The sequence below is a fragment of the Trichomonas vaginalis genome, chromosome VI (genome assembly GCF_026262505.1).
Source record: "Trichomonas vaginalis G3 chromosome VI, whole genome shotgun sequence".
NCBI lineage: Eukaryota > Parabasalia > Trichomonadida > Trichomonadidae > Trichomonas > Trichomonas vaginalis.
The window spans coordinates 8,265,958-8,288,787 of record NC_067208.1 but is presented as its reverse complement, the minus strand read 5'-3'; the positions used below and the strand labels follow the sequence as shown (position 1 = coordinate 8,288,787).

General features: G+C 33.0%; 11 protein-coding genes and 1 pseudogene across 12 annotated transcripts, besides 2 other annotated features; 10 read left to right on the top strand and 2 right to left on the bottom strand.

Annotated features, from left to right (window-relative positions):
• Positions 1-3,332: part of a mobile genetic element that runs on past the window's edge.
• A 2,202-nt stretch (positions 3,333-5,534) lies between these two features.
• Positions 5,535-5,897, top strand: TVAGG3_0827820 (uncharacterized protein; the record flags this gene model as incomplete). The annotated part of the gene is made up of 1 exon (XM_051248352.1): positions 5,535-5,897. The coding sequence occupies one exon, from the start codon at positions 5,535-5,537 to the stop codon at positions 5,895-5,897; it is 363 nt and encodes a 120-aa protein (XP_051083827.1).
• Positions 5,898-5,915: 18 nt separating this feature from the next.
• On the top strand, positions 5,916-6,149 carry TVAGG3_0827810 (serine threonine-protein phosphatase family; the record flags this gene model as incomplete). The annotated part of the gene is made up of 1 exon (XM_051248351.1): positions 5,916-6,149. One exon carries the CDS (start codon positions 5,916-5,918, stop codon positions 6,147-6,149), a length of 234 nt encoding a protein of 77 aa, XP_051083826.1.
• Positions 6,150-6,153: 4 nt separating this feature from the next.
• Positions 6,154-6,741, bottom strand: TVAGG3_0827800 (uncharacterized protein; the record flags this gene model as incomplete). The annotated part of the gene is made up of 1 exon (XM_051248350.1): positions 6,154-6,741. A coding segment is annotated over one exon (588 nt), but the record flags the coding sequence as incomplete, so codon positions are not given.
• Positions 6,742-7,281: 540 nt separating this feature from the next.
• Positions 7,282-22,830: a mobile genetic element.
• TVAGG3_0827790 (uncharacterized protein) lies at positions 9,234-9,635 on the top strand (the record flags this gene model as incomplete). Its single annotated transcript, XM_051248349.1, has 1 exon — positions 9,234-9,635. One exon carries the CDS (start codon positions 9,234-9,236, stop codon positions 9,633-9,635), a length of 402 nt encoding a protein of 133 aa, XP_051083824.1.
• On the top strand, positions 9,655-9,810 carry TVAGG3_0827780 (uncharacterized protein; the record flags this gene model as incomplete). Its single annotated transcript, XM_051248348.1, has 1 exon — positions 9,655-9,810. One exon carries the CDS (start codon positions 9,655-9,657, stop codon positions 9,808-9,810), a length of 156 nt encoding a protein of 51 aa, XP_051083823.1.
• On the top strand, positions 10,899-11,894 carry TVAGG3_0827770 (uncharacterized protein; the record flags this gene model as incomplete). The annotated part of the gene is made up of 1 exon (XM_051248347.1): positions 10,899-11,894. A coding segment is annotated over one exon (996 nt), but the record flags the coding sequence as incomplete, so codon positions are not given.
• On the top strand, positions 12,731-13,591 carry TVAGG3_0827760 (uncharacterized protein; the record flags this gene model as incomplete). Its single annotated transcript, XM_051248346.1, has 1 exon — positions 12,731-13,591. One exon carries the CDS (start codon positions 12,731-12,733, stop codon positions 13,589-13,591), a length of 861 nt encoding a protein of 286 aa, XP_051083821.1.
• TVAGG3_0827750 (uncharacterized protein) lies at positions 13,738-14,400 on the top strand (the record flags this gene model as incomplete). The annotated part of the gene is made up of 1 exon (XM_051248345.1): positions 13,738-14,400. One exon carries the CDS (start codon positions 13,738-13,740, stop codon positions 14,398-14,400), a length of 663 nt encoding a protein of 220 aa, XP_051083820.1.
• Positions 14,911-15,825, top strand: TVAGG3_0827740 (organellar and viral DNA polymerase type B; the record flags this gene model as incomplete). Its single annotated transcript, XM_001298367.1, has 1 exon — positions 14,911-15,825. The coding sequence occupies one exon, from the start codon at positions 14,911-14,913 to the stop codon at positions 15,823-15,825; it is 915 nt and encodes a 304-aa protein (XP_001298368.1).
• On the top strand, positions 16,575-17,030 carry TVAGG3_0827730 (uncharacterized protein; the record flags this gene model as incomplete). Its single annotated transcript, XM_051248344.1, has 1 exon — positions 16,575-17,030. One exon carries the CDS (start codon positions 16,575-16,577, stop codon positions 17,028-17,030), a length of 456 nt encoding a protein of 151 aa, XP_051083819.1.
• On the bottom strand, positions 17,559-18,252 carry TVAGG3_0827720 (annotated as a pseudogene). The gene has a single exon. A coding segment is annotated over exon 1 (694 nt).
• TVAGG3_0827710 (uncharacterized protein) lies at positions 18,664-18,927 on the top strand (the record flags this gene model as incomplete). Its single annotated transcript, XM_051248343.1, has 1 exon — positions 18,664-18,927. A coding segment is annotated over one exon (264 nt), but the record flags the coding sequence as incomplete, so codon positions are not given.

The window sequence follows — 22,830 nt, the reverse complement described above, 5'->3', positions numbered from 1 at the left end:
CAACATGGTTCAGATCTAAATTTGAAACTCGTAAAATAAAGCGAATCTTTATTTATAATATAAACTGCTACAATATGCTAGTGTGTACAAATGTATTTGTCGTATTGATTTGAAAGATCTTCAACATGGTTCAGATCTAAATTTGAAACTCGTAAAATAAAGCGAATCTTTATTTATAATATAAACTGCTACAATATGCTAGTGTGTACAAATGTGTTTGTACAAATGTATAACTCTTTGTCAATTGTTATGGCACCTTATAACTTAAAAATCATTTTCATTAACAAATATAAAAAGTGACAATTAATATTTTCATTAAATGCATATTTAATTATCAAAACAATGTCGATTTAGCTTGAATGTTCATTATAAATGTGTAAGTTTAGGAAAACAAAAAATAATTAATTCTCGCAAAGAAACTTATTTTAAAAGAACCTAAACAAAAGTTCATATAATAATAAATCTAAAAATAGATATTAATTTAAACGAAGATAATGAGAGAATGGGGATGTTGTAAAACAATGAGACTTAATGATCAAATAATTAAAATAATAAAATTAATTAAAGGAAAGCTAAAATAGTTTAATGAATTTTTATAGATTGATTACACAATCAATGTTTCTGTGTCAATGTACATCAATCAACATTGTTTCATTGAATTTTGTCTTTCACCAAGAAGATTCAAGAACAAAGTTTTGTAGTTTCAATAGATTGATTACACAATCAATGTTTCTGTGTCAATGTACATCAATTAACATTGTTTCATTGAATTTTGTCTTTCACCAAGAAGATTCAAGAACAAAGTTTTGTAGTTTCAATAGATTGATTACACAATCAATGTTTCTGTGTCAATGTACATCAATCAACATTGTTTCATTGAATTTTGTCTTTCACCAAGAAGATTCAAGAACAAAGTTTTGTAGTTTCAATAGATTGATTACACAATCAATGTTTCTGTGTCAATGTACATCAATCAACATTGTTTCATTGAATTTTGTCTTTCACCAAGAAGATTCAAGAACAAAGTTTTGTAGTTTCAATAGATTGATTACACAATCAATGTTTCTGTGTCAATGTACATCAATCAACATTGTTTCATTGAATTTTGTCTTTCACCAAGAAGATTCAAGAACAAAGTTTTGTAGTTTCAATAGATTGATTACACAATCAATGTTTCTGTGTCAATGTACATCAATTAACATTGTTTCATTGAATTTTGTCTTTCACCAAGAAGATTCAAGAACAAAGTTTTGTAGTTTCAATAGATTGATTACACAATCAATGTTTCTGTGTCAATGTACATCAATCAACATCGCTATCTGCTTTAAAAATCCCTTCTGCTAATACTTCTGTGTATTTTTTACCATTGCTATCTGTCCTTATTGCAATCATTTGACCTTTTATATCACTTCTTCTAAATTCTCTTACTTGTTTTAATAAGCAATTAAGTTCATATCCATATTCTTCGATTGAATCCATGTTCAGTATTTTCATAGCAGTATCAATGTCATTTCTGGCTGAAAACAATGCAATTTGTGAAATATCCATATCATATCCACATTTTATTAAATCCTCCAAATTTGATAGTTTAGTTGAAGAAATTATTGGATTGTCAAATAGTTTAGAGGCTTTTTTGACTCTTTTATTTCAATTGTCATATCTGAATAATGTTTAACATAATTAAACAATTGTATCTTCTTTGAATCTTTTTGTAATATAAAAGTCTTTAGTTTAAGATGAAATACTTTGGAAGCATATAGATATAATGATAGACAATGTATTTTTTGAGGAGTATTGACTTTTTTTAATTTTATTTCCATATTTGAGCGTGATAACCATATCAAAAATGAATAACCTTAATTTATAAATCTGAATTTGATTTTAATAATAAAAAAATATATATATATGTAATTCATGAGTTATATTTTTACACTTCATTTTACCTGAACAAATATAGCTGATATCAAATAACAATTTAATATAGAAATTGAAATTGTTATATATGCAATGTAAATACACATAATACATATATTATAATTTATCAATGATTATTGTCTAGACCAAAATTTGTAGATGGAATTATGCAATTTCTCAATTTAAAGTCCCAGCTGTTTGTATAACAACTTCATATTGAAATTTACTAATAAACACGGTAAGTTTCATAATTTTTATTATTATCTTACATTTGATTAAAATCGACGATTTTTCAATTGGAAAATAGTGCAAAGTAATAAAGAATATATTTAGCAAATTTTAAATTTTTTTCAAAAATTTTAGAATGAATCTCATAGAAGGACTAGCAAAGATTTAAAGGAAATTTGAATAAACTCATAGAATTTTTGAAAGAAGAAGGGAGATTTGAGAGGATTTTTGGTCAGAAAAATATAGAATTAAATGAATAATTGGGTATGATAAGATAAGTGAAGGTAAAAGATAATTTTAGTAAACGAAAACGTGTAAAGTTGAAGCAAGGTAATATTTTAATCATTTAAAAAAGAAAAAGAGGAAAACTTGTTCTTGAATCTTCTTGGTGAAAGACAAAATTCAATGAAACAATGTTGATTGATGTACATTGACACAGAAACATTGATTGTGTAATCAATCTATTGAAACTACAAAACTTTGTTCTTGAATCTTCTTGGTGAAAGACAAAATTCAATGAAACAATGTTAATTGATGTACATTGACACAGAAACATTGATTGTGTAATCAATCTATTGAAACTACAAAACTTTGTTCTTGAATCTTCTTGGTGAAAGACAAAATTCAATGAAACAATGTTAATTGATGTACATTGACACAGAAACATTGATTGTGTAATCAATCTATTGAAACTACAAAACTTTGTTCTTGAATCTTCTTGGTGAAAGACAAAATTCAATGAAACAATGTTAATTGATGTACATTGACACAGAAACATTGATTGTGTAATCAATCTATTGAAACTACAAAACTTTGTTCTTGAATCTTCTTGGTGAAAGACAAAATTCAATGAAACAATGTTGATTGATGTACATTGACACAGAAACATTGATTGTGTAATCAATCTATAAAAATTCATTAAACTATTTTAGCTTTCCTTTAATTAATTTTATTATTTTAATTATTTGATCATTAAGTCTCATTGTTTTACAACATCCCCATTCTCTCATTATCTTCGTTTAAATTAATATCTATTTTTAGATTTATTATTATATGAACTTTTGTTTAGGTTCTTTTAAAATAAGTTTCTTTGCGAGAATTAATTATTTTTTGTTTTCCTAAACTTACACATTTATAATGAACATTCAAGCTAAATCGACATTGTTTTGATAATTAAATATGCATTTAATAGAGATGTGAAAACTTAAATTTTATAATCCCTGGGATGCACTTTCTTCGATTTTTTTTAAATTTTTGGGATAAATTTTGACATCTTTTTTTTTGCTGGCGACCCCCCCCGTTTAGGGCATCAAAAAAACATGTTGTTTCGTTTCAAGATCGGGATATGTTGTGAACCCGACTTCTTTCATTAATGAAGTGATTTCTTAAGTTGAATAAAAACAAATTTGATTGAAATTCATACAAAATTTCTTTTTATCATTATTATTTAAGATGCTTTTTTATGTTGAATTGTTAATTTTTTTATTTCCACCTGGGATATTTTGAATTGGGCTAGCCCAATCCCACCTCTCAATTTTCTCTCAATTGGGCAATGGGGATCCCATATAAAATGTATTGTAACAAAATTTTACATGCATAATATAGTACAATTAAACAACATTCTAAAAATATTAAATTCACATCATTTACTTGAAGATTTTATATTTTCAACAAAAATTAATACAATAATTACATTAAATTGAGGAGATTTATAATATTTATTATAAATTAAAATATTATTACTCATTAATTTGTTGAAATATTGCATTTTAGTGGTAAAAATTAAAATTTAAGTTTACATGGAGAAAAATAGGGTTGTTAGATTCCCGACGATAGGTGTCTTGGAAGATTTGCCTGGTGTCATCATAGTGTCTTTAAATCAAAAATTTAATTTTGGAGTTAGTTTTATTGATTTTTCAATAAAAAACATTTCTAAAACAAGAAAATAAAACGATAAAATATTTATATTTTATATAAGGATCTTATATATTTAAAATAAATATCATTTTATTTTTTTCATTGGTGTCTGTCAAACCATAATACACTATTCAAAAATTCAATGTGTCTTGCGGTTTCAAAAGACACCTTCAAATTGAACGATAGCACAGACACTATTGAATTTTACCCATTTTATTTAGTTTTTACCCTTTTTATTTTTAAGAATTAATGACTGAAACAGCAAAAAAAAAAAAAAAAAAAAAGGTAGTGGGGCTTCCAGGCACTTCGTGCCTTCTAGCCCTGATGTTGATGTTTAGTATAAATGAAGTTTTTATTCGGAGGACTCTTCTTCTTCCTCCATTGCTTCTGGGAAGAAGCCTTCTTCTGGGTCGAAAACATTATATAATGTGTCGCTTTTCACAAATTATATATGTTTTCATGTTTTGTCACTTTTCTGTCACTTTTCAGGGAAAAACATTTTTATTATTATATATAAATGAATTTTACAAAACCACCGTTACCGTTCTTTGGAAATAAGAGTAGATGTAAAGATATTATATTGAGAGAACTTAAGAAACTACCGAATGGTCTAACATTTGTAGATTTGTTCGGTGGAAGTTTCTATATATCCCATTTGTGCCATATAATATTCCCAGACTCAAAGATTATATGCAATGACTTCGACAACTATATGGACCGTCTCAAACATATTCCAGACACAAACAATATATTGAAAGAGTTAAAAGAAAAGATACCTATAGGTAAGATGGAACGTATACCATTAGATAACAAAAATATTGTGAGAGAGGTTTTGAAAAAAGCAGAATATATAGACTGGAATAGTATATCTGCTAGACTATTATATAGTGGTGCTATAAGAGTTCATGACATTGAAACACTTATGTCAAAAGTTTTATATCTCAACTATACAAATGTTTTCAAAGAGGACATAGAAAAATATATTGAGGGTATAGAGTTTGTGAGATGTCATTGGACAGAGTTGTATGAAAAATATAAAGACAAGGAAAATGTTTTCTTTATAGTGGACCCACCGTTCTATAACACATGGGATTTTCAATACCAAGTAGACTGGACTTTGAGAGACTCTTTAGAAACTTTAGACGTTTTACATAACCATCCATGCTTTTACTTTACATCCGATAAAAGTGGTTTGGAAACCGTTATGAGATGGTTAGAGGACATACATGACTATGAGTTTATATATGACAAGATAGAATATGAGAGAGGTCCTATAAACTGGAGAAAGTGTCACAATAAAGAAATTTTATTAGTAAGTAAATGTGGTTTGAAATAGGACTACTTGTTTTAGGTTTTTTCCATTGTGTCATTTATTTATTTGACGTGGCAGAAAAGTACAGAGAATATGAAGATGAACCAATGCCTGCAAATGTTCAGTATATGTACTCGTAAGAGATATTTTTATCTAATATTAAATGGACGCACAGAACTTAGCGAATGCACAGCAACCTGGACAACCAAACCCAGAGAATATTCCAAATGAAGTTAGAATACAAACTGCAATGGCAAACTATGGTCAAGTGCCAACAGATGTACAAATGCAAACTGCCATGTCAAATGACGCTGCGTTAGGTTTGCCACCATGGTATGCAAATATGAGATGGAAAGAGTTTTATACAAACCCTGAAGTGGGATATAAACAACTTTATGCAGATGACGCGAACACAGGAGTTGACCCAGAATATGTTTTCTACCAGAGGAGAAACAGAATGTATGAGCTCCAGTTAAAGAATGCTATGGAACTCAACAGGAAACGTAAGAGACTAGGCGGACATTAGATTTTTACATATAGTAAAATGGGTTTCTTCAGTAAGATAGGAAACTTCTTTCGAAATGTTGGAAGAGGTATATGGAATGGAATAAAATCTGTCGGAAGAGGAGTATGGAACGGTGTCAAAAATATTGGTAAAAGAGTATGTCAGTTTGTTGGTATTATACCTAAAGACCCTGAACCAGAAGAACAAGCTCCTGTTATACAACAGCCTGAACCTGCACCACAGTCAAGTTGGCAACCACAACCGGTATATTAAAAAATTATATTTTTATCGTTCGATAGTAGTTGTATATGAAACTAAGTTCTAAGTAAAACGCATGGTATAATGGAATTATTCTTTTTCTTCCATCTGTAGTAAACCATACTTGAAAGTCTGAAATACTTCCACTCGGCGGTTCATATAACTTTGTAGGTTTTTCGTAAAAGTCATTTGCCAAGCATAAGAAAGAGTTTTGGGCGCCAGAAAATGAAGCATGAACAATAATAGCAGCTGGGTCGAAAACATTTTCATATGTTCCATTAGGGTTTTCGACTTCATAAAAGTTCGGGTGTACTGGATATGCTGCAGGCTGATTTAACATCCTCAAAAATCTATACCATGCCAAGTTGTTATATTTTGTAGAAATATAAACGTTTTCTCCAAGGTCTTCTATTCTATCGATTTTAACAGTTGCATTTTTCCTGTCATAAACAATATCGAGATGGTACTCTCCTTCGTCAATGTTGTACTGTTTTGCATATTCGAGATAGATATCGTTTATTTTTTCTTGAAAAGCTTGAAGAGTTGTTTCTAAGTTTACAAGCAAATTCACTTGTAAAAGTTTTCCCTGTTCAAATTTCTCATACGTACGTTTCTCTTTGTTATAGTATCGAATTTCAAAAGCGACCGTAAATGGGAAACCATGTATGGCTTCTGAAATGAATTTCATTCTACGAAAGCCAATAGCTTTTGTGACGGATGGGTCTCTTAGCCATCTTAACGGGTAGTCAAAACGATAGCCTTCATGCTTTACGGTCTCTGTCTCAAACTTTTGACCGACATTCGTAAAAAGTTCATCTAATGGTTTAGTTGTAGCAACTCTAGAATTTTCTTTTTCTATTGAAAGCATATTTTATCTAGAATAAAAATGTCGAAAGAAACAGCGTCTATGAGAGAAATACAACACAACCGACAACTCATTGTACAAGCTCTAAATAAGAACACAACAAACTTTTCAAACTATTCTAAGATATCTGAGTCATTGAAAGAAGGAAACTTAAAACTGACATTAAACCCATTGACAGACGAGTTTCTGTTTCAAGACAGTAAGAACCATACTGTTTGTATAAATCCAACAAAAAGAACTTTAAACGAGAAACCTATAGATGAACTTCTTTTGAAAGCAGATATTGACAACAAAGCTGACAAAGAGTATGTAGATGCAACAAGAGACTATATTCTCGCATGGACAGATAGAACATACCCACAAAAACATCATACACATAACATCTATGACGTAGATGAACTACCAGCAATGTTAGATGACAAAGCAGATAAAACATATGTTGACAATAAAATGTCAAGTGAAGTGACAAGAGCTGACAAAGAATATTCTAAAAAGACTCATACACATACCATTGCAAATATTACAAACTTACAAGAAACCTTAAACAGGAAAAGTGACGTTGGACATACACACGATTTCTTCGCAACTGTTGGTATAGAAAATATTGCAGGAACGGTTGAAGAACCTGATGGAACTGGTGGGGATGTATTAAATTGGAAACCTCCTAACTTTCCACAAGGTTTAACATCGGAGGATGACATAACGACGATGAGATACATTAGATGTAGAGATGTTTATGTCATGGAGGATGAAAATAAAGTTAAATTCACTGCTCAAGATTTATATGACAAGAAAGCAGACAAAAAGAGCTTCAAACATTAAAGACAGAAATACTTCAAACCATTTACCCGGTTGGTTCTATTTATACGTCAATGAACTCTACCAGACCAGAAGTAGTACTTGGTTTTGGAACTTGGACTCAAATACTCGAAAGTTTTTTGTATTGTGCACACACTCCAAAGAAAACAGGTGGAAGTAAAACGATATCTGTCGACAACTTGCCACCACATAGTCATTCTGGTACAACAAACTTTTCTGGCGACCATAGCCACTCATTAAGAGACCACCCATTATACAACTCAGAGTATGAAGCTGGCTATGACGTTTTATCTCCAGATTATAACCATTCAGCAAAAAAGACTTTTCGACAAACTGAACCAGGAGGAAACCACCAACATACTTTTACAACAACATCTACAGGACTAGGTAAAAAATACATGCCACCTTACATGACAGTTTGTGCATGGTATAGAATTGCTTAGTCGTCATTTTCAACTTCTTTAGCATATTCGTCAGGAGTTGTCTTATATTTGTTAGGAACTGTCTTTGAAAGTATACCACCTTGAACTTTGACAAGTTTGAAACGAGGTCTGACAATAGTAGTTTTATCTTCTGCTTGCAGTCTGTACATTTTGCCATGTTTGCCTAAAACTTCATAATATTCTCTTGTATACTTTCTTCTATTTTTACGAACACGAAGGTGAGTACCTGTCGAGTTCCCATTGTTGTCATAGTCAATAGTATTTTCATATGGGTCGCGTTTAGGTATTTCTATTTTTACTTTGTCACCTTTCTTAAGTTTGAAGCCTGGCATTCTTTCTTGTTTGTCTCTTTTGACTAAACTATTAAATATATAGTCTTTCTCTAAGTCGGGGTTGTTTTTCATTTCTTCGGGGGAGTGGTTTCCCAAACCTTTTTGTTTACGGCTATTGTAAATATTTAAAACTTGTCTCATCTTTGCCATGGAGAAGTGTCTATATTTGTCGTCATATGACATTTCATTTGCTTCACCACCTTGTGGTTGGTTTAAGTCTCTTAAGATTTTTATACAACTGTCAATGACACCAAGAGCAGAATGGTTTTGGTCGACAATGAAATATTGGTTTACATTTTTTGAACGCAGATAGTTTTTTACATCATCTGATTTGAAAGAACTTTCACAGTCAGATGTCAGTTTTGTTGGATGGTATTTGTCAACGAATATTGTCAAAGCAGTTTTCACATCTAAAATATTTTTGGACTGTAATGGTATGGCTTCACAGTATCTTGTGTTTTGACCGACAAATATTAGCCAGTATGGAGGTCCATCTGTTCTAACTCTCGGAATGTTTTCCAAGATATCCATAAACCAAGCATTTGGTGTTGAACTAAAGATTTTTACCATGAGTGCTTTCTTTGTTGCTTTAGAAACATACGGGTCCTTGTTTGGATTCGTCATTTTTACCCCATAAGAAATGGGTTTATTTGGCGCATTAGCAGGAGTTGCATCCAGATTTTTGCCCGCAGTGGGAACAATAGCCAGAGGTGTATTTGGAGTTGGAAGGAAGATTTTGAGTACATTAGGTATACTTAAAGAGAAAGCACAACCTATTATACAAACTGTACAGAAAGGTTGGGATGTAGCACGAGATGCAGCAAATCTTATTCCAAATCCTGAAACAAGAGGAAAAGTTCAAGGATGGATGGACAATGTAGGAAGACAAGCAGGAAACTATTATAACAAAGCAAATGACTACTATAACCAAGCAGGACACTATATGGACCAAGGTGAAAGATTCTTTAACAGAGGATATAACCATGCACAACAATGGGTAAACAATAACCAACCTCAACCGCCTCAAACGTGGGGAATGTAAAGTTTTTTACTGAGATGAAATGAACAATACAGCATTGAGACAAATGGGTTCAAGATGGATTTGTCGGCTTCCAGCAGTTACACAACCACGTGTTTGTCAAGTTCTTCCTATACCTCAGGAAGTTTTAGACCGACTTAAAAAACCTAAACAACCAGTTGAAAACAAAACAAACTAAAATTTTTACTGAGATGAAATGACCGAAGAAGTTGAAACGGTAGATTTGACACCACAAACAAAAAGTTCAGAACCATTGTCAAAACCTGTCAAAGAACTTACAGATGAAGAGAAAAATTCAATAATAGAAAGTGCCAGGTCTGGAAATACAAACCCTAACTATAAAGTCACTTTTCATAGAAATGGAACGGCTAGTATCTCAAAAAAGAAACAGACTCTCACAAATAAAATATTGAAGTCTGAAGGAGTTAAAGAGACAACAGATGGGAAGGTATACTTCACTGACCAACAGTTCATTATAGAACATCTCATTGACTTAGAGTCGAAATATTCTAAACTTTACAACAAACACAAAAAGTTGAAAGGAAAACAAAAACAAATGGCATATGATATTTATGAAGATGTTGACGACACAACCATACCTGCAAGTGAGGTAAAGTCAGAGGAACCGAAAAGTGACGAAAAACAGATAGAAGAAGGTGAGCCAAAAACTGAAGATAAACCAAAACCAAAGGTTAGTTTCCAAACTAAACCAAGTCAACCTTCATTAGCTGGTATGGGTTGGCGTCAAAGACTTATGGCAGCAGGCGGTTATGTAAAGTAAAGAAAAAACATTTTTTTATTTTTATAAAAATGCCCCCGTATAGAATGGATAGAAGGTCTGCTAGAATAAAAGCAGAGTTAGAAAGATATGGTTGGAGAGTTTCAAAGAAGTTTAAATATAGGAAGGGAAGACCCATAAAAGTCTATGACAAACTGGCTGGTCTGACCTATGAAATGGACTTGGAAACAGCACGCGCAAATTATCCAAACAGACTTGAGAGGTTAGAAGAAGAGCGTCTTATAAACTTGCCTTTCGATGTTAGTGAACCGCAAGTTGAAGGACACGACGGCTTTGCCAGATTCTACTGGAAACATGACGAACAATTGCATCCTTTGAGAAGGAAAAAAGGAAAAGGTGAAGACGCACATGCTCCCATGGAAAGAACAAGATATGCATATGAAAAGTATCGTGAGGTTAGAAGTCAAATTACATCTGGTCGAACCTTTACAGTAAACTTTGACGAAGGAAAGAACAAAGAAGGCTTCATGGGTGTACTTGCTGCCATACAAGACGGAAATAAGAAAGGATACAATCTCAGATTGACCATAACAGATTTGGATGGTCACATTTACTATGCACATGGCAATGTCACAACAGCTGCAATGCTTCTTGACGCTTTCAAGACTACAAAGAGAGAACAAATGGTTGACTCCGACTCAGACATTTTGAATGCAATTGAAGGAATTGCAAGTGTCAAGTTCGAATGGTACCAACCTAACCCTCAAGCAGTCAGACAACATGCTGGATACTTCCCGTTCAGAAATAAGTCTGACATTGACTTGACAAGGTATGGAATTTACAATTCAATTGAAACAATTGTCAATGAACCTTGTATTCTTACATGTCTCAGGAACTCTGGTCTTGTTACAGATGAGAAGATGAAGTATCTTGAGTCATGTGTGAAGACGAGGTACCTTCTCAGAGGTCAATTGGCAAAAGTTGCACCGTTGGCAAATGTGAATATCCGAGTCAACATTCCGACTGAGAAAGGTTCTTCACATGACGACTATGTTGTTGACAAAGACTTACCATGGTTGAAGATTGCAATTGTCCATAACCACTTCATGTTGAACGAAAGTCTTACAAACCCATTGTTCGGAAAAGGCAAGTGCAACATTGTCAGAGCTGTTAACATTCTTTTCGAGAAAGGTTTGTTGGAACCAATTCCAGATGACAAGCTGACAGAAACTTTTGTACCAAAAGACGAAACAAACTTTTCACTGTTAGCAAGACCAAAAGTTGTTCCAGACAAAGTTCTAGTACAAAAGAAGTACACAGTTCCAAAAGGAGTTGGATTGTTCGGATACCAACCTGAACCAGAAGAACTTCCAATGAGGTTGCAAGAACTTCAAGATGCTATAAACAAACTCCCATTGAGACATCCAATCGACGTCAAATTGTATTGGAGAGCATCAGAGTTAGGTCAGAAGGTTTTATATGAAACAGGTTGCTTCGACGATGTTTATGAGATAACAGGAGAAGTTTCTCAGAAGATAAGAGACTCGCTTGAATTTCCAAAAACTGGTCCGATTGGATGCGATAAGTTCGACTCATATGAAAAAATATACTATGTTGACCTTAACGCTGCATACATGAGGTTCGTCCAATATATCCCGACTGGAATTCCAAACGAAGACGGTGAGTTCCCAGGAAGGAACTATACAGTTGGAAAAGTCATACAACAACTCTATGATATTAGGAAAGCTTCAAACCCCAAACTTGCAATGACACTCAAATTGCTTATGAATTCGACATGGGGGTATTCCATTAAAAAACCTCAAGAGATGAAGAGTAAACATTATGAGAAGGTCGACAACTTTGTTGAAAGGTTCTCCCCTTTTGTTTTGAAATACGAATTTACCGAAGGTGAAAGTGGCTTAGTAACCACATTAAAACCTATTGTCGAACATTGGTCTTACCCTCAGTTCGCAAAAGCAGTCCTTGACGAGTACAACAAATTCTTCTCCGAAGTCAAATCCAAAGTCAAGGTTTACTATGAGAACATTGACGCACTCATGACGAACGAAGAAGGCTATAACAAACTCATTGAAATGGGTTTAGTTGGTGAGAAAATGGGCTGTTTTAAGCTAGACAAGGTATTTTCCGAAGTTCATGTTCTCTCCAAGCGTAAGTATTGGGGTGTTAAAGAAGATGGTGAAATAGTTAAACATTGCATGAAGTAAAAAATTTTTATTTGAAAATGTACGCTGAGTCTGTCGGAGAAGACCGTTGGGAAACTTGTTTGTTAGATGAGAAATATGAAATGGCATACCATTTTAAAACATTTTTTAAAACAGTATATTTTTACATATATTAAATGTTTCAGGTTGAAAAACAAAGAACAAAAGTAGCAGATACAAAACCGTTAGACTATATCTTTACAAACGCTGGTAGGACTATATCAGATGAAGAAATTTCATCCGGCTCCTACCGCTTTGACTTTCCAATTCGTTGGCTTCAAAGTCCTTCAGATGCAAAGGCAATAGGATTTAGAAGAGTTTTGTTTTCAAAAAGAACTAACGCATTTATGTTCGCAGTATATTTTCATGGTCAGTATAGAGGTTCTGATGGTCTAATAGACAAATTTGATGAAATGAGAATCTTTACAGTTCGTTCAGACGAAAGTCTTGAGAAGACTCTAAATGACTTTCAAACTCAAATAAACAAATACTACTGGGAATTTCAAGAAAAATACGATTCTTTACTAAATGGAACATACTATCTGAAACTAGAATATGACAAGATGAACTCCACAGTTTCATTTCAAAGGATTGAAAATAACCCTCCAAGAGATACACAGTTTTTATTTTGGCAAGTAGACAAACGTTCTTGGGCACAATTTCTTCGGTTACTAAACCAGAACGAACCATTACCACCTGACGGTCCGTTCTGGTTTATACGCCCACCAACAGATTTGACAGTTTATAGAAACGTGTTTGACCCTCAAAATGTCATGTGTCATGCAAGTTTCAGTTCAAGCAACAATAGTTTTCTTTGTATTGGTAAGGACTTTTATGACTTTGCTTCTAAATTCTACGAACCACCTAGTAACAGTTTCTCTGACTTTCAAGTTTGGTTCACAACAAATGGTGTGCAACATATTGTTCCATTGTACTACGACTTTTATCTCGAATTGTCTTTCATATATAACTACGGAGAAGTGCTGAAAAGGTATTGAAAAATAATGTTTAGGGTAGAAGGTTAGATCTAACCTCTTTTCTAACCTCTTTTCTACCCTCTTGAATTTTCATGAATTTTCCCGAAATAAAAAATAAAGTTAGTTTTATTTTTTTATTTTTTTTTATTTTGTATGTAAGGACAGAAATGTCAGTCGAAGCAAAAACATTCACGAACAAATCTAATGGTGAAACATTCACAAAAGGCACTTACAACGGTATTGAAGTCTTACGTAGAGACAAGGATGGTTATATAAATGCAACAAAGATGTGTCAGCAGTTTAGGAAAGACTTTAGAAGGTTGTTGGAAAATAAGTCCTGGGAAGAGTATTTTAAGGCATTTTGTGAAGAATATACCAACCCGCGGAAAACGGCGGGTTGCTTTTTATACAAAGTTCATGCAGGAATTCCGGATGAAATCAAACAGGTTAGAGGAATGTATGTAGACCCAAGACTCGTAAACTATATTGCAATGTGGGCTTCTCCAAAATATTGTATAGCAGTTGGAAAAATTATGGACTCCATAGACAAGAAAGTTCATGAGAAGTTAGATGAAGAAGAACTTGAAGATACAGTAGAGAATGCAAAACCTTTGTTTGAAGAAGAAGTTAGAAAAATGCATGAAAAACAAATAGAACATGAACGTGAGATATGTTCTGGTTATAGAGATTCTCCATACGAACTAGACCAATGGGAACAAGAAGATTTAAAGAGAGAATTTAGAGAATATGAACTCGCTAAGATAGCATTTGAAGCTGCAGAAGAGAGGTTAAAAGTTTGGGGTCGTTTTGTACAAAAATATTGTGAGTAAATGAACCATTTATTTTTATTGAATTCGGCAAAAATATATTTTAGGGTAGAAGGTTAGATCTAACCTGTTTTCTAACCTGTTTTCTAACCTGTTTTCTAACCTCTTGAATTTGTCAAGACTTCTTCGTAAATGTTTTGTCAAGACTTCTTCGTAATGAGTGTAAATCAGACAAAAATATATTTTATGTTAGCATGTTAGATCTAACACGTTTTCTAACCTGTTTTCTAACATCGTAGAAAACTCATGAAATTTACACCAAAAATATATTTTATGTTAGAATGTTAGATCTAACATGTTTTCTAACCTGTTTTCTAACATCGTAGAAAACTCATGAAATTTACACCAAAAATATATTTTATGTTAGAATGTTAGATCTAACATGTTTTCTAACCTGTTTTCTAACATCGTAGAAAACTCATGAAATTTCATGAATTTCCTTAAGATAGAAAAAGTATTGAAAAATAAAGTTAGTTTTTTTAAAAAAATATTTTTTATTTTTATTGTAAGAACATGTTAGCAACAACTTCACCAAACTCTTTAGTCATGAATCCAACATCTATGTTAGTAGAGATGAAAAGCTTCATTCCTTCTTCATATACTTTCGAAACAGAAATCCAGAAGATAAAGCAAGAACTTCTCCAAGGAGATTTAGACTGTAGTGCGAAAGATGAAACAAATGAACAGTATCTTTATGAAATGCAGGACCTCATCGACCATTTACCCAAATTGCCTGAAATCCAACAACAAAAACTAACCATTCCCGAATTTGACGAAATAGAAGTCAAAGCAACTGACTCAGTAGAAATAAAGAAGTTCATACGAAAGGTAAATTATGAATTCCTTGGATTTCATTGCAACCACAAAGTCATGGACAAAGATTGCGATATGGTATATAAGAACATCTCTGACATATACAAATCTGGGGAGTTTAAGACCTACGACAACTTTGTTTCGTTAGTTGCAAAATGTGTTTGGGAAATAAGAGATAAAGATAGTAGGGGTAAGGTATGGAACGAACAAATAAGACCCGCTATGTTCGAGATGAAGAAAACCATTGACGCCTTAGTTGTTCTAGCAGGACAAATTTCAATGTACAATGCAAAAATGAACCCGCAATGTTCAAAATGTAAAGCAGCAATGAGGAAATATAACTACTCCGTCAAAGAGATAGAACGTATGCGAAACGACTATGCAGATTTAAAGAAAGAAGCAGAAAAACCAGCAGAAGATAAAATGAACATGTTAGAATTTCTGAACAAAAACTATCCAACTGCTGACGATTTCCTTCTATCTGACGTCAAGAAGAAGTATAAAGAAACTTTCGGTATCGTTAAAACATTCGATATCCTCAGCGAAGAAATAGAAGCTACGAAATTGTTTAGAGTCATGAACCATCGCAACATATACCATGTAAAACGCTTGTAAATAGTTATGTTAGAAAACATGTTAGAAAACATGTTAGATCTAACATTCTAACATAAACATTATTTTTGCTGAATTCCGTATGAAAATTCATGAGTTTTGTGTGTTTTAGACCATGTTAGAAAACGTGTTAGAAAACATGTTAGATCTAACATTCTACCCTAAAATATATTTTTGCTGAATTCCGTATGAAATTTCATGAGTTTTGTGTGTTTTAGACCATGTTAGAAAACATGTTAGAAAACATGTTAGATCTAACATTCTAACATAAAATATATTTTTGCTGAAAAATGACCAAATTTCATGAATTTCCTTAAGACAGAAAAAATAAAGTTAGTTTTATTTTTTTTTATTTTTTTATCCGGAATATAAAGACAGATATGTCAACAACAGAGAACACAACAACTGCTATCGTTCATGAAGCTATAAATGAAGAATATGAGTACATACAGTATAACAAACAACTCCGTCTCATTCGTTCGGTCAAAGATGACATGTACCAAATGCAAAGTATTTTGAATACTCTTCGTTCTACAAAGCAAGCATACCATTGGTTTGAAAACCAACAGACAAAAGAACTTTTAGAAGAATTTCCTCATATGTTTGCTACCCTCGGAAAACCGAGGGTAGAGATTCCGTACGAAAATCGCAAGAATTTGGCTCCTGGTTTGAGAGGTTGGTATGTACATAGACTTCTTGTAAATGCTGTTGCAATGTGGGCTTCACCTCGATATGCTTGTTATATTTTCATGATGTTAGATGAAATTCATAGACAAGAACGTGAAGAGATGGAAAAGAAACTTCAAGCAAAAGATGAAGTCATTGAAGCAAAAGACAAAAACATACAGAAAAGAATACCACGTTCGGTACCAAAAGGAAAGGAAAAGAACTATAAGTATATGATTTATACTGAAGAGATGGAAAATGAAGAAGACAGAGATATGGTTATGTTGCATTTAGTCAGAAGAAACAACAAAAGCTTTTACGACTTAGCTAAGATTTACAAATCTGACAGAAATTGGTTCTATCGCGAAAACTTACCGATTTCAATGACACCAAATGAAGATGTGAAACAAATAGTTCAAGATACTTTACCTCAAACACACTATGATATTAAAGGTTGTACAATACTTACATTCAAAGAAGATTTGCCATTGTTAAAGGAAAAAATAACAGAGTATTTTGACAACTTCAAACAAGTAGAGTAGATGAACCATTTATTTTTCAAGCTTGACTTCAGATGGCTCAGGTAGCTCTATAAAGTAAATTGCCTTGTCAAATCCTTCTGGCATTCCAAGTTCTTCCTTCCGACATTCCAAGTCCTTCCTTCCGACATTCCAAGTCCTTCCATCCGACATTCCAAGTTCTTCCTTCCAACTGGAAAAAAATTTCCCGACAACAGGAAAAAAATTTCCTGACAACTGGAAAAAAATTTCCTGACAACTGGAAAAAAATTTCCTGTTGTTCGTCCGTAAACCATTCAAATTTTCGAAAATTGAGAACTTTTTGGTCGAACGACAGAAAAAATTTTTCCTTCAGACAGGAAAAAAATTTCCCGACAACTGGAAAAGTTTTTCCTTCCAACAGGAAAAGTTCTTCCTTCCAACAGGAAAAGTTCTTCCATCCGACAGGACACAAACGAATGTCCGACGTACCACCAACCGAGTCCATTCCAAAGCCAGAAGAACCGAAAGCCCCAGCACCACAACAGACTAAGACTCAAACACTTACATTTTTCAAGCTTGACTTTTTACAATTTGAACTTTGTTCGCGTAGATATGAATTCTGAAAGAAGTATGAGGGTCTTGTATGACTTTGTACTTCTCCCATAGTTCATGTCTGTCAAACTTACCTGCCATGGACTCTTTCATAAGTTCCATGAAATCGTCTTCGGACAATCCAGGGAAAAGTATAATGTCAGTAAGTATTCTTTTAACATCTTTACTTAAACTCTTTGCTGTCTGTACACAAATGACAACTGAGATGTTAAAGTGTCTGAGCTTCTTAAGAATTCGACACATATCTTGTTCTCTATTCTTAAGCAAAGGATGAGAAGCAATCATCTAAGATAAGAAGACATCTATGAGGGTAAGTCTTCCAATCGTAAGATTGCAATTTCTTCGAAATGTATTCTATCTCTTTCTGTTTGTTTCTGAAGTGTTTCTTCTCTAATATTCTCTGCATTTCCTCATTAGGGTCTTTAAACTTCGAATTTATATACTCATTTATAGCATTATACTTCAAAACTCTTCTTTGGTACTTCTTTATCCAATCTAACAACTCAGTATCCTTTATACATACTAACTTAGACTTCTTTATAATATCTTTGAACGAATTGACGGTTTGGTCAAATTGACCAGAAGTCGAACAAATAACAACTAACTCATAGAATGGGTTCTTCTCATCTAGTTCTTGTTGTTGTGCAGCCATTTTAAGATAAGTGAAAGTCTTACCCGACCCAGGTGGTGCAATTAGACCTGTTATACCATTCTGAGCAAATAAGAACTTGTCATGTATAGGCTTTATCTGAGCATTTTCTAACTTCCTCTTGTTCTTCTTCAAAACATTCTCAAATTTCTTGTCAATGTCAGCAAACTTTTTTTCTAACATATTTTTAGAAAAATTAAAATTTTTATCTTTTTGAAAATGTCTAGCGATTTCGCTATCTATATTCGAGACAAGCTTTTCGACAGCAAAACATCTGTCGACCATAAAATCTTACATAGTGTAAACAAGAAAGGTGAATTTGTTCTAAAGTTCTGTTTCTGGGAATATGACAAGAACCATAAAACATTAAGCAGAGAAGTCTTAAAATTTGTCAATGACAGACTTGTTGACAGAGATGACGCCTCTTGGAAAGATGAAGTCCAACAAAAGTTCTTAGAATGCAAAGAAGACACATGCGCTGTTCTTGAAGATGAAATAGAAAACAGAATAGAAGAGCTATTAAAGGACAAAGAACTTTTACATAAATATGGTTGCGCCAAATTTGACATAACTCCACCAGAGAAGAAGAAGAAGAAGAGAGAAAAGAAAGAAAAGAAAGTAGAAGAAGAGAAAAAAGAACCTGAACCAGTTCCAGAGAAGGTGAGATATGACATGTAAAAATAAAATTTTATTTTTAGAACATTTCTGGGTCAATGTCAATGTTCTCTTCCTCTTTAGGAGTAAACACTGCTTAGACTCTAAAATCTTTTTACCCAATTTACCTTGAACTTCAACTATCTTAGACTCATAATATTCATAGTCGTCTGCTTTCTTTGGTTCATAAGGTATAACAAGTTTGTATGCTTTGCCTTCTTTAAGGTTTGAGAACCTTCTGTCAAAACTTTCTTTGACTGCTAACAAACCTTCTATGTCTAAGTCTTCAAATTTCGCACACATTTTTAGTCACAATAGCAAACTTAACTGGTTCGATGTTCCAAACTTTGCTGAATGAAGACTTTTTCAAAATGGTAGAAGTAAACATTCAAATAAGCGAATGGGTCTAGTTCTTCTTTAAGTCCTGACATATATTTGTTGACTGAAATATATTTCGTCATCTTTTCTATCGATAAAAAAATATTTTTTTTAAAATTTACTCATAAAAATTTTTCTTTGTATATACGCCGTTCTGAAATCTAAAAGACTTTTGACATTTGCCAAGAATGTACGTTTAGACGCTGCCATATAACCATACTCTTGACAATACTGTTTATACGAATCGTACAATGACCTTTCATCTAAACTCAAAGTTAGTCTCATCTATAAACAGTTCATATACACTCTTGTTTGCTTCTAACAATGTTTGTCTTTCTTCGGTATGTGGAATTTGTCTTGGATTGAACTTAGAAATATCTAATGTCATGAAATATGAGAACAAGTGGTTGTAAAAGTCAGATGTCAAAGTTTCTGCTAAGTCGTCAAAAATATTCTGTATCTTGCATATGAGAATCTGACGTTCTGACAACTACATATCTTCTGTCAGAACTTTAACTTCATCGGAAACAACATTGTTTGAAACCATAATGAAGTTTGCAAATTTTCACAAACTCTTTGGTCTTTATACTTTCTTTCAACACACTCCAACTTTATCTGTATAAGACTCTTCAAAGCATCTGAGTTCAAAAAACTTTTGTTGTATCTATACTTTGAAGTTCATTGCAAACTATAAGTTTCATATTCTCAATTGAGAGTTAAACTTGCCACAGATGTTTTCTAAGTTTGTCATATTCGGGTTCGATAGCCCTCTAACAGTTTGCACAAGATATCTGTAAAGAATGTGTTCTTACCTGTTCCTTGTTTTCCAATTATAATGAGAGCAGTTTCATTTTTAGCACTTGGATGTTGTAAGATGTTTGCAAACCAACATAAGATATACTCATAGACTCTTTCGTTTCCATTGCATATAATTTCTTTGACATGGTCTAACCAAGCTTCTATAATATTTTCTTTCCATTCTACTTGTTCGTATTTATATCCAGTGAAGATAGAATAGAAGTTTGGAGAAGGTGTATAAAACTTTATACCTCGAACTGAAAAATCTTCTAAACTTTGACAATAAGATATCCCAAGCATCTAACATCTTCATGCCAACTTGTACGACTTTTATTTTCTTAAGTTTCTGTCTAACATTCTTGTTCAGACACTATTTTGCTCTTGGTTTGTTAAAGACAACATCCCATTCTTTCATAACATAACATTCTGGGGCAGAGTCAACATAAATGACTAAACGTTTCAAATTCTCGACGCTTTGTTATAGTCTCGAAATGGACACATATTTCTGAAGGCTTGGAAGTCATAAAAATCTGAAACATCTATTCTGTACATTTTTATAAAAATAAAAAAAAATATTTTTTTTATTCTTGACTTTGTTGTTGCATTTGTTGCATTTGTTGTTCTTGAGCTATTTGTTGTTGAAGTTGTTCTTGTAATACAATACTTTCACCAGTTGCATCTTCCAATTCGAAACTTTCTGCCGTCATTGACAAATACATAGGACATAAAAGTTTTACAGGAACAAAGTTTGCGTCAACTAATGTCAACGTTATACTTGCCAAAGTGTTTGAGTTCACTAAGGTTGAAAATTCTGCATTCGAATGAACAATAGGCAAACCAGCAGAGAAAGTATTGTTTATACGCATAAGTATCTTTTGGTCATAATAGTTTCTGTCGACATTCGAATAACACTTTGAACCTAAGTTTGAAACAATATATAAGATTGGTGTGCTTAAGTCAATGGAATAGACATTCCTTGTATGACACCTTTTCCTGTTATAGGAAACTGTTGGTAGTAAAAACCAGATATAAGTTTTGTATTATAGCTCATATCGTTTATAGTAAACTCAGTCGGACATCCAAACATAATGAAACCCGCTCTAGTTGCAGCACATGTTACACTCGTACGTAAAGTATTAAATAAGTCAACAAAAACCTGTTGGTGGTATATCTGAGTAAGTATCTTCAAAGGAGTATTTTTTACCATTCACAACAATAAAGTCTTCTGGTGTCAAAAGAGCAAAACAGGCTTTAGTCGTCATTGTGTTTAAGGTCAGTTTACAATATCGTCCTTGAGGACTTTGTAAGTTTGTTGTTATAGAATTATATGACTCAGGGTTTTTAGTCGTAATAGTATAAACCACTATGTTTCTGCCATTTACTTAGCAAATAAATTTTAATGAAATGTTGTGGTCGTCAAATATTTTTATGACGTCTGGGAAACTATATTTTTAAGTTCAAACGTTTCGCCTCCTTTCATAACGTATATCTTGTCAATGACATTGTATGAAACACCACAGCAAGCAATGTCGGGTTCTATTTCTTTGATGTTTATATCGTCTGCCTCTGTCAAAAGTTTCAATAGTTCTTTCAAAATTTCATGAGGTGCGATGACATATGAGTTCACTTTTACAGGGTTGTGCTCAACCAAGTTTAACATTATACCTAAAGCTTGACAAATCTTCTCCTGAGTTTTAAGTTTGTCTTTCAGTTGCATGTAGTCGTTTCGAATATCTGCAACAGAACTTAAGTCTCTGCTAACTTCAGGATATGTTGGTTGTTCTTTTACAGGAACTATTGTTATACCATCTTCGTCTTCGTATGGTTTCCCCACTTCAACATCTCTTTCTTTGACATTGACAACAACACTTTGACTGTTTGTTTGAGTTGGTGAATTTAACTTCACATCTGCCATCGCCATTAAACCTTTTGAAACACTTACGCTTCTATTTTTCGGAAATGACATTTTACTTAGAATAAAAAGATGGACGTATTCGGATATCTTATTGAATTGAAGCAGAACAAAGTTTACACACACAAACAATACAAATACATTGACAGAATAGTTCTTTATACAAACAATGGAAAATGTTATAGAATAGCAGTCTTTGCTGAACCAAAATATTTTCATAAAGCAAAGAAAGTTGGTATAACCGAGATGGTGAAAGTTCTTGAAGCAGACAAAAATATAACAACAAAACTTACAGATATTTCTAAAGGAAAGTTTTTAATACAATATTATATCAAAACTGGCGTACTGTCAATATTTGACGGAGAGAAGTCAGTTCAAGAACAACTTACTGACCTGCTGCCAAAATCTGCTCGATGGAAGCTGTCGTTATACCAATCTGAGGAGCCCCAGCAGGTTTTCATCGAACGAATCTTCAAAGAGCATCTTCCGTGAAAAGTGCTATTGGTTTTGTAAACTTCTTTGCTTTCAATTCATCTGGACCGTCTCTGTCACCAGTATATTGTATTTGAACTGTACCAACAGTTGAAATACCACCCATAAAGTCTTCTGAGTCAGCAAATGGAATGCCAAGCCAAAAGTTTGAACGGTCTCCATTTGTATATTGAGTTTTTTGAGCTCCTGTATGAGTCCATACTTTCACATATGGCATAATAGAACTTTGCATTTCAGGGTTAATGGTTGTTGTGAAGTTGTTGTTAAAGTTCATAGCATCTAATGTCAAGTTGTATGACCTCATATCCTCAACTGTAGAATATTCTTCTCTTGGATAATATTTGCCA